The 12,026-nt window shown below is 41.1% G+C and overlaps 1 protein-coding gene across 1 annotated transcript; it reads left to right on the top strand.

The window, feature by feature from the left end:
• Positions 1-10,593: 10,593 nt before the first annotated feature.
• Positions 10,594-11,835, top strand: LOC102705045 (ganglioside-induced differentiation-associated protein 2-like). The gene is made up of 3 exons (XM_006647598.3): positions 10,594-10,958; positions 11,054-11,327; positions 11,422-11,835. Exons 1-3 carry the CDS (start codon positions 10,829-10,831, stop codon positions 11,642-11,644), a joined length of 627 nt encoding a protein of 208 aa, XP_006647661.1. The 5' UTR covers positions 10,594-10,828; the 3' UTR covers positions 11,645-11,835.
• The last annotated feature ends 191 nt before the right edge of the window (positions 11,836-12,026 follow it).

Here is a 12,026-nt window from a genome sequence, read left to right as displayed (position 1 = left end):
GGGGTTGGGGGATGGGCAAATCGGAATATCAGAGAGATGGGATTGTGCTTCTTGGTCTCTGTGTGTGTTGAGATCTGAGGGGATTTGATATTGGGGCTAGCTGCAAGCGTGGCTAGGAGTACTACTGGTGATGAACTAGATCTTTAATTCGTCTCTAGTCTCTGCGCGTACATGGCTAGGAGTACAGATTTTTTTGGGGCTACGCTGCACAGCTTTCGTCTCCTCCTTGATTCTACCACCAAAAGGAGGTCGAGAGATCATGGATTCATGGTTCTTTTGGAACGTGGAGTTCAGTTGTAGCAATAGCAATAAAATAAAAACTCGAGAGTCCTACTACTGTGCTATACTACTACAGTATCGTACAGTTTTGGGCAGTGATTTTTTTGGGTGTCATCGTGTGAGCTAGGGGGGCTGTGGGGGCAATCCCGGCCAGAAAATCACGTTGCCAGTGTGGATGTAGGCCTTGGCAAAATTCTGACTCAGGTGAGTGTTCCCGATTCATCTTCAGGCCTTGTTTAGATTGTAAAATGATTTTGTAAAAATATTATGTCAAAACTTTAAACATACATTTGAAATATTAAACATAGTTTAATTATAAAATAAATTTCAGATTTAGCCTGGAAACCACGAGACGAATTTTTTTAGCCTAATTAATCCATCATTAGTGCATGTTGGTTACTGTAGCACTTATAGCTAATCACGTACTAATTAGGCTCAAAAGATTCGTCTCATGATTTCTCACATAACTCTGTAATTAATTTTTCGTTTTGTCTACGTTTAATACTCTATTTAGATGTTTAAAGATTCGATGTGATGTTTTTGGGTGAAAATTTTTAAGAGCTAAACAAGCTCTTACTGACAAAAAAAATTAACATCACATATTATTAAGTGTGTCTCTTTATCTCTCTTTTCTTCTTCATTTTTACGCACTACATGTGTCTTATATATATTATGATTTTCCTCGGTACGCCACTTGCTAGTCTTGTTAAGCCAGAAGCAAGTCATTCAGGGCTTGTTTTAGTTTGCAACAAGTTTTTGCAAAAACATCAAATCAAGTTTTTGACACCCATTTAAAGTATTAAACGTACTCTAATTACAAAACAAATTTCAGATTCCGCCTGGAAACCGCGAGACAAATCTTTTGAGTCTAATTAATCTGTCTTTAGTACATGTTGGTATTGTAGCACTTATGGCTAATCACGTCCTAATTAGGCTTAAAAGATTCGTCTCACAATTTTCCGTATAACTGCGTAATTAGTTTTACTGTTCATGTATATTTAATACTTCATTTAGATGTCCAAAGATTCAATGTAATGTTTTTACGAAAAGTTTTTACAAACTAAACGTGGCCTCAACTTGCCACGTGGCTGCCATGTAAGTCCATATCACTCCTCAACCACCTTTAAAGTAAGTTCATTAGTATAACCAACTACTAACTCAAATTCATTTATAGTTAATCTAATAGTCAATTCATGCAATAGTTAGCTACAAAACATATACTACCATATCTCATATGTCATACACATATCGTGTCTTGGAGTTCGTGTGCAGCTGTCTATAAATTTGTACCTTATTTCCATTCTCTCTCCTCTCTTATCTTCTTAAAATATGTTTATAACTAGCTTATAGCTAGCTATTACACCTGCTCTCCGACCCTTTAATGTGATGCCCCTTTTGTCTTTTTTTATTTTACATTGTTGATTTTTTTCTATATATTTGACCATCGTATTATTTAAATAATTATATAAGTATTAATTAGTAGGAAATTTTAAAAAATCCTTATAATTTTATATATTTAAAAATAATTAAATAAGATGATCGACCAAACATAAATAGAAAATCCAAAAAATTAAATAAAAAGCTAGGGGGAGTATATGTGTGGTCCAGTAAATTTGAGATATATGCTTAGATATTTTTTTTTGCCAAATCTGTTAAATGTTCAAATGGAGAATGAGATTTAGAGCATTACTATGGCTCATCCTAATTTCATCATTCATAATGACATTTAGATGAACATCTAAAATAGATTCTCTATTCATATCAGCTATCACTTTAACAGAGTATCCATATTACATCATTCACATACATTTTATTAATGCTTTACAACCATCTCTTCTTACTATATTGTTATTTTTCTCCTCTCTTGTGATTGGATGCAAGTATATAGAGAGATAAGAGAAAACATATATATTTGAAATTTCTCTTTTCAATATAATTGATGCTCTATTTTGTACGATGGGATGTGTGACCTGCTGTAATTTTTTATCATCTATTTTTAGGATAAATGATATGATAGATAATTGTTGGTTTTGTCTTAGAGACTTATTAGAGTTGCTATTAGAGCAAGTTCAATATTATAGCCAACAATTAGCTCCAATTCATCTATAGTCAATCTAATAGTTAATTTATACAATAGTTACCTCCAAAACATCAATACATGGTCTCATATGTCATACACATATTTTGTCTTGGAGCTCATGTGCAGCTGGTTACAAATTAATAGTCCACTTCCCTTCTCTTTTCTCTGTTATTTTCTAAAATATCCTTATAGCTAGCTTAATAACCTGCTATTCTACCTGCTCTTAGGAGAGCTGGTCCAGTTTCGCTCAACACGCGTTCTACAGGAAGTTTCAATGCGTCCAACGTGATCAATAAAATTGATTAATTAGTGTTACGGCTGCCACCACATAATAATGCCTTTCCTTTTTAATTGTCTGCATTTAATATCTTCCAAACACACATCTGCTCAAGTGTTAGAACATTAATAAAGGGTGCCTGATGATTACTTAACCCATCATTTCCTTTCGGTTTTTGTACGACTCATACTGGAGTGCTGTTGCACAAATTAAGGACATGTTTGTTTCAGCTAGGAATTATTGTAATCTGGATTATTAAGTCAGATTACTGTAAGCTGGATTATTATAAGGTAAAGTAAAAACGAATGATAAATATGAATAATTATTTTAAAATATAGTAGGGTAGTAGGTATAAAGCTACTCAATAATCTGAAAAAAAAACATATTTGGATGAGCTTATTAGATTATAGTAATCTGGGCTTATAATAATCTGTTACAATAATCTGTTTGTTTGTTTCAGCTTACTTCTAATAAGCCAGATTATAATAATCATAAGCTGAATCAACCAGGCCTAAAAGCAGAGGTACAGTAGGAGTATTTGTTTCGTTTCCTTCTCTGCTTGTTCATTTACTCCGTCCATCATCGGGTAGCTGCGGCCAATTGATGTCACCAAAACTAATAAACTGTAAACTTGATCTCGTACGTACAATAAACCTAACCGGCGAGAGACAGGCACCGCAACGAGAAGGAAACTCCGAGAGTGAACATGTCATAAATCCTCCACAGCAGCGCGGTTGCAACGCAGCATTGACCGGCCGTATCTCTTGACCAGACCCATTGGCAGGTCTCCTGCTCACCTCTCCGAGCTCCACTATCATCCGTAACAGTTCCAGACATACAACTAGCAAGCTCCCTCCACTGACTAGCAGTATGGTAAAATAGTACATCTACAACATATATACAGGAACATGAATGCCACAGTAGAATCCCATAATGTCTTGGGATACCGATCGATGCAACAGTGGATGCACTAGGATGGCGATCACGGCCTTGATGATGAGCGAGAGGAGGCCAAGCTCGATCGCGATCATGGCGGAGCAGCAGCCGCAGCAGAAGCCAACAGCGGGGGGAGCGTACGTACAACTCTACAGGAACGGGCGCGTAAAAAGAAAAAAAAAAACGGTGGTTGCTATCGCTCTGGCCCGTGTGCGTGCAGTGGGCGCAGCATGCAGCTCCAAATTCCGCCCTTTTGTCCCCCGACGCACCGCCACTGATGATGCTTCCCAGCCCCACCCCCATAAATTCCATCCACGCCGCCCGCGCGCGGCTGTTTTTTTACCATCGGATCCTGTTGAAATCTAGCGGCGCGGACACCCGATGCAACGCAACCCGAGATGCGTGCCCCTCTCGATTGAAAAATCTGCATTGAATTGCTCCGGATCCATCTCACCAACTCATCATCAACTCCACGCGGCCGGACTGCCGGCCACCGCTGCATCACTGCCGGATGCGAATGCGGTAAACTGTGTTTTTACGTGCAAACGCCCGGCGCCTCCGTTTAGTATTTCTAACATTTTGAGTTCGGTATCATGATATAGGGTATTTTTTTCCATTTTAAATTAGATTTGAAGTATTATTAAAATATAAGTATTTCTTACTCGTCCTCTTATGTGCCCATCTTTTGACTTATTTGATGAATAAAAGAAATGTTACATTTATAAAATAATTGAATAAATTATTTATATATATATTTTTAGCGATTTAAAAAACAAGACAAAAAATAAACTATGACGAAAATACCTCAAAATTAACTCTAAATTTAAGATAGGAATTTTAAATTTTGGCTTATAAGCATAAGCAAAAAGATGAGAATGTTAATTACTTATAATTTAAAATTATTTTTTATCTCCACATGTTCTCTCATGTCTATTCATTTCTTATGTACTAAGTGACATCACAAGCTTATCTTCTCAATCTTTATTCTTACCGAACAACGTTGAAATGCTTGTATTTTGAAACGAATGTACCAACTCTGTTCCAAAATAAAATTATTTTTTCTGTTTGTTTTTTAATTAATCATTGCACTAAAGTTAATGAAAGCAACAAATAAATATATTAAGAGTAGATAAAATAGAAGACAATGGTAGTATGATTTGATAGCGGGAATGGTATTATGGTCTTTTCAATTCTGTATGGGTACGTGTGAAATGAGCGAAAACGAAGTTAGTTTGAGATGGGAGAGTAGTAAGGCCTTGTTTAGAGCCATTTAGAATAGCAAATGATAAATAGCAAAAGTTTTGATGGCAAAAATTTGGGCATTGTATTTTTGTAAGTTGGTGTTTAGAGGCATGTAAAAATTATCTTTTTTTGGTAGAGATGTCTACGTCCCTATGCACTTTTTGGTGAAATTTGCTACTCTAGACTACCAAATGTCAAATGAAAAGTTGTTATTTTCTTACCCTAGTGTTTAGATTTATTTTGCCAAAAAGTGCTTCAAAATGGCAAAACTTTTGCATTTTGAGGGATTTAAACAGGGCATTAGAGACATTTTGAATGACAAATGGCAAAAGTTTTGTCATTGCACTTTTGTAAGTTGGTGTTTAGTAGCAGGCAAAAATTGCCCTCTTTTTTTTTCCAAAAGTGAGAGGTGGTCCGCGTCCCTATGAACTTTTTGACGAAATTTGCTAGTCTAGACTGCCAAATACTAAATGTAAAATTGTCATTTTCTTATATTAGTGTTTAGATCTATTTTATCAAAAAGTGCTTCAAAATGAGGCTTAAATATGTTTGGAACAATTAATGATACCGTTTTGTTACATCAATATTTTTTTAAAATTCTTTATATTTTATCTCCACCACCGTTATATATCTGGCCATTCATTATTTATTGAGAAGTTCTGTAGATATTTCTTTCCGATCTTAATTCATACTAAATAATACTTTGAAGTCAAGGGAGCAGTAGAGCTATGCCTGCATATGTCGATCACGGGGATGCACTAACGTACTATTTTAACCAACGATCTAAGATTTTCTTGTTTTTCATATTTATTTTATAGTGTAAATATTTAAATTAACTATTATTATTACCAAGTTAAAAACATACCTAACAGTATGATGATAAACACACGCATGTTACATTTAATAGTTTGGAATATTGTGCAAAAGTTAAAAAAAAACTGGTCTGAAGAACGCATCCTACCAGAGAGGTTGATAAAGAACGCATCCTACTAGAGAGGTTGATAGTATGTGTTAGAACAAGTTCAATAGTATAGTGAACTGCGCGTTCTAATTTATGTATAGTTAATTTAATAGTCAATTTATACAAAAGTTGTCTACAAAACATTAATACATGGTTCGATATGTCATACACTCTATGTCTTGAAGTCCGTGCTACAGCTGGCTACAAATTAGTAACTCACTTATCTTCTCTCGTTCATCTTATTTCTTTAAAATATATTTATAGTTGATTATAGCTTGCTGTTATACCTGCTCTTGCATGAACATGATCAGGTAACCTAGGGTTATCATTACTTACAGGACTGCAGAAAAGACCAAAAAGGTTATCTTCTCGTGGCTAAAGGCTAATTAACTCGCTAGTTAGTAGCAGCAGCTGTCATACGTCCCGGCTACTCACAGGCAACCCAATCATACACGCATGCTCCTCCTCCAGCCCTCCTCATAGCCGTTACGTACACGAGGTAGGAGTACGTATACACGAGAAAAGCTAGGTATACCAATCACCCAAAAAGGAGAGTGGTGGCAGCGCGGCACTCCAGTAGTTCTTGTGAAGTGATCGGAGATGCCATGAACTGGAGAAAAGGCTATCTATATGGACGACGTAAAGTGGTTTTTCGATCGTCTTCTCGCCTCCACGGCAGGCATACCGCACACTCACCCATCATTTCCAAGGCAGCTGCTGGACTGCTGGCTGTAGGATAGTAGCGGGAAGCCCATCGATCACGTCGCATTGATCTCGGCCACGCCGGCCGGGCCGTCGCGCGCAGCTAGCGCAGGCGCAGCGAGCGCGGGTGCCAGCAAACGCCGCTGGCCGCTGCGACTATTCGACTGGTACTCCGTATTCGTCTACATGCGACGCGCTCGATCGCCCGGTTTAATCATCACGCGGTGGAGCATGCCGACGCGCCGATGCGCAGCAGGCGGTTGCATCTGCATGCACTGGCGCGCGCGACGCGGCCACCGCATGCCTCCATCTCGGCATCTCGCTCGCTCGCTCGCATGCCCCGGCGTCAGAACGAGGAGGCCCAGGCGCCTCCAGTCCGCGCGCCGATCGAGCGTAGCGATCATTGCCGATCCAGCGATCTGTTTTTATTCCTCCTCCGTGCTGCTTTGACCGTAAGAGTATCTGGTTTGAATGGAGCAGCGTACAGCCATCGCCATGAAAAGGTTTACACTGGTGTGGTGAACTTGGTCTGGAACAAGATCGAATAAAAACAGGTACAAAAAAACAACTTTCTCTATCTATTTTAGGTTGAATGTGAATGGAGTATGGAATGTTGTAGCACTGTAATATCGATTATCATGTCATTTTCCTTCGTACAATGGAGATGATAAGCTTTTTTAGCCCGAGAATTACATTAGAAACTTATAAGACTACATCTTGGATAGAGGAAAACATGAGCTTAATAGTAATTTGGATGACATCTTGGACCATTTCGTAAGCTGTCACTTGCACTCGAATACTGGTCCTTGAATATTTAGAAGTATATTATTGATAGTGTAATCGATATGAATAGCTTAGCAATTAGTTGAATTAATCTATCTTCTAATGAGTTATTTGCCTCCTTGCTAGTTCACCTTATCACTTTTTATTCCCCATAACAATAGCGTTCATATAGGTGACCTACTGGTCTTGTGATAACGTGTTCTCCTACTTGTCACCCTTGCCTAATGAAAGCCAACTTTCCTATCTGCTCGAAAACAGGTTATATGTTCTCTGCAAACTCACGACTTGGTTTCGGTCGAATAGGGTGTAAGGTGACCCTATATCACCAAGATAATATGCCCATATACAATTCATATTTCCTACCCACTTGCCTTGCAGTAAGTGTACCCCAGCAACACATCTATCTCATCCTTCATTCTGAAAATAGAGTATAAATGGTAAAACTTAAGCTCCAACAGAACATTCATCTCATCCTCTATTTTTGGATATCATCTATGTTAGAAGAGAGAAATTCCATATTTGGATATTATCTCTTCATCCTCCAAAAAGATATAGAAGATATCATATATAGATAATCTGCTGGAGCACGAAGAGATATGAGAGGTGAAACTGTTTTAGATGATCATTCAAATAAAGATATAGATAATCAAATTTAAATGAGCTGTCGAGGATGCTCTAACAAGGTTTATCTTGACTTTGTACTTATCCGTCGGTCATCTTGACTTCCTATTTGCTCTTCATTGCATATAATGATTATAAATGTCTTGTCCATTGTAGAACGGTGTCGTCACAACTGGGACATATCGACCAACTAGGCAAGGGTGGATCATGTAAGGAGAGTGGACGCTCGTGATCGGATTGTCCATTCACAAGAGATAGTATTAAACAGTTTGTCTTAGTCTCCTCAATCCAATCGATGTCCCATCTATCATGTGCTTCTGACAAGGCACACTCGTGATCGTGCCTTGCCCATTACGTCTAGCCTACGGTATTGTATGCAGTAGGTGGGGTAGTTAGGGGATGGCTCACTCATTACACTTGCCTATGCTAACATTTGAGCATGGGAGAGGTTCGTTTAGGCCTCTTGGGTTGGTGATCAACCTTGGTGCGATATGCTATGGCAGGTTACACTGTGGTTGTCCCTGAAAAGACTTTGATATCATCTAGAGGGCGGTTGCATAGGCGTTCCTGTAAAAACACGCGGTAAATTAAATTCACCACCAGAGTATCCTATCACAAGCATCAGAGACAACCACTACACCTCTTAGGTTGCTGATGGAGCTAGTTATTTATAGGGCAGCACATATGGAGGTGGTGGGCGCTAGATTTTGCTAAGTTCTACAATGGGAGACATGATTTGGCGACGGTGGTCACATCACCATCATCATCAACCCACCGTTCCTCTGCTCTATCCTATATCATGAACCACAATCTCCCCAAACATAGTTCACACAATGGTCTTACACCCCAAGTGACCTCTGCCTTGCGGGTCTCGTGGTCGTTGCATATAAAAACATATTAAAAGTCCCACGAGAGTACGATTGTACGAGCTCTACCAAGCAGGAGCGCCTGCAACTAAGGTCGACTTCTTTCCCCCCTTCCTATTAGCCCAGATTTTCTTTTTTTCGCACACGTTTCCCAAACTGTTAAACGGTATATTTTTTGCGAAATTTTTCTATATGAAAGTTGCTTTAGAAAATTATATTAATATTTCTTAATTTTTATAACTAATAACTAATTAATCATATTATAATCTATTACTACGTTTTTTTATGCCGGATATCTAATCCACTGCGGATCACAGCCTAAGTGATGAGCCGGAGCCATCCTTCACGTCGGTGCACCGTGAATGGTGCGACAGGATTCGACCGAGTCGTGCTCAGTCATGAGCGTTGGTGAGTGTAATGTGACCGACGGGTTAGACAGTGACCGTGTTGAACCTATGAGGGGATGGAATTGTTCGAAGCATGCCTCCCGAGTCCTAACTCCTCTGACCACAGATCGGAGCAGGTCGGAGTAACTCATGATTACAGATTCCTGATGCCTACACCCACAATTGTCCAGAAACTAGAGTACGTGTTCATGTCAGAACTTGAACAATCTTCAACCAGCATATATTCTGAAGTAATCGGCGTCTTATAGTCTGACGGAAACATGGTTGTTTGGGTCTAGCCCAGAAATTGTCCGATCCGTCTCCGTATTTGATGGGTAGCCCGTAGCCATGATCGCTTTGTTCGAAATCTGAATAATGTTTGGCGCATATCCGTCAATGAGGCCCATTAAAGGGCATAGCCCATGTAAGGAAATAGAATGCTTATCCGTAGGCCTACGTTTAGAGCTTAACTCCAAAATCAACCTTAGCGAAAATTCGGTGTTAATATATTTTAGAGTTATCAAATTTTCACGTTGTTGGATGCATTAAGTTTAAAGATTTTTAAATTTAGGTGTAGTGTTTTTATGGCTACATATATGCTGGTAGGGTAGCAACGATACGAGGCACCGTTCGACAAGGATGATGAGTTGATGACTGGAGCTTATACCTGGCGCAGAAAACAAATGGTTATTAGCACGTGATTAATCAAATACTATAAATCTAAAAATTAAATCAAGTTACTTTTTATTGAAACTTGTGTATTAAAATTTTTACACGAAAACATATTGTTTATTTGTTTGAGAAACATTCTAATGGGAAAAGGAACCAAGTTCAGCCAAAAGCCTGGCTAGCTAAACACACGCTTAGAGCAAATCCAATAAGGTGATGTAAGCATGTTTTTAAAATTGCCGTGTTAGATTCATAGTTTAGCTGGGAGGAAAAAATTCAGAGGAGAAGGGGGACGGGGGGGGTGTTAAAAACATATGTATAACTCTAACCAACTCTACGAGAGAGAGGCAGGCCAAGTACTAAATATTATCATCTCATTTTTCCCCTTATACTTAGGTTTATAAGTTACATTTTAAATTTTAAATTTTAGAGTTTCTTTTGGTAGTTTATTATATTAGTTTATTTTTCAACATTAGCTTTTAGATCGTAAAACAAGCGTATATAATTTGATATAGGTAAGAGCGGTAATAAAATGAAGAGGCCCTGAAAATTGATGACTACCCACCACCTTGCAAGCAACTGACTTTAACAGAGGCAATCAAACCCGATTACTAGTGGCATGCCCACAGAAAGTGGCTCCCGTTTCCTATCCAATCCAAAGGGATCAGTGCCCCGAAACCGGGATCCCGGATGACGCTGACGCGGACGGGGCGGCCTCCTCCTCCTCCCTACCCCGCGCCGCGCCAATCCATTCCGCCCCCATCCCAACCGAAATATGCCCCCGCATATTCTCCGAGATCCCGCATCCTCCGCTCCCCTCCAACCCCGTCCACGCGCCCACGCGTCGGCCACACCGCTCGCGCGCTCCACCCAACGGCCCAGGAACCAGCCCACGCCGCGCCGCGCCACACCGTCTCGTCGTCCTCCGCCGATCGGATGGATCGCCCCCGTATTTAAATGCTCCCTTCTCCCTCGCTTTAATTAAAAGCGAAAGCTCCTCGCAAGAATCGGATAAGCTCGATCGATATGGTTGAACTGACCCACGAGATGGACGAGGCGGAGCTGCTGCTGCTCGACCGTAGCAGGGCGATCACCGTGCGGGGCCACGACAAGCGGGGCCGCGCCGTCGTCAGGATCGTCGGCAAGTACTTTCCCGGTAAGCTGGTTTGCCGCTTTGCTAGGCTGCCGCGACGCGAGCCCCGATGCCTTTACCGGTGGAAACTGACCGCGTTTTCCTCCGTGTCGCGGCAGCGCGCGCTCTGGGCGGCCGGGCGGAGGCGGCGCTGATGGGTTACGTGCGGCGGCGCGTGCTCCCGGAGATCGGGGAGCGGGAGTTCGTGGTCGTGTACGCCCACTCCCTCGTGGACCGCGGTGAGAATTTCCCCGGCGTCGCCGCGATACGCGCGGCGTACGGGTCGCTGCCGGCGGAGGCCAAGGAGCGGCTGCGCGCCGTGTACTTCGTGCACCCGGGGCTCCAGGCCCGGCTCTTCTTCGCCACCCTGGGGCGCTTCCTCTTCAGCTCCGGGTACGTACAACGCAACCGGTCTCGCGCCGCAGTTCGATTCGAGGCCCGGTGAGGCGCTGGTGTTTACCGTGGCTTGGAATTTTGGATCTCGCAGGCTGTACGAGAAGCTGAAGTACATGAGCAGGCTCGAGTACCTGTGGGAGCACGTGAGCAAGGGGGAGCTGGAGGTCCCGGAGTGCGCGCGCCGGCACGACGAGGAGCTCGAGCGCCGGCCGCTGATGGACTACGGCATCGAGGCTGCTGACCGCCGGTGCATGTTCGACGCTGCGTCCATGGACACCTCGGCGTCCCTGCACTCGCTCCGGTGCATCTCGTAATCGTAGCCGGCCGCAGCTGGCGTCGTAATCGTAGACTCGTAGCTAGCGAAGTACCTGTTGTAGTTACAAGCCATCTTGCTCTTTGTTGAATCTGTACAAATTAGTAGTATTAGTGGGCCTAACAAAGATACTTACTCAACAGTACTCCGTATAATAAAGAGGTGGAGTTCGAAATGTTTTTCGGCATGTTATATACGAAGCTTGCATAAGTAGAAATCAAATTCCACCTTAAACAAAGTGATTATTCGGCATAAAAATAATTTATAAATAAAATTTTTATAGTTATCTAAAAGCCAAGGAAAATAAATTTTGGTGAAAAGATTTAAAATTAACTTCATTGAAAATTTAAATTTTAGGTTATAAATAAGCAGAAACGAAGAAA

The sequence above is a fragment of the Oryza brachyantha genome, chromosome 2 (genome assembly GCF_000231095.2).
Source record: "Oryza brachyantha chromosome 2, ObraRS2, whole genome shotgun sequence".
NCBI lineage: Eukaryota > Viridiplantae > Streptophyta > Magnoliopsida > Poales > Poaceae > Oryza > Oryza brachyantha.
This window is presented reverse-complemented; position numbering and strand designations above follow the sequence as displayed.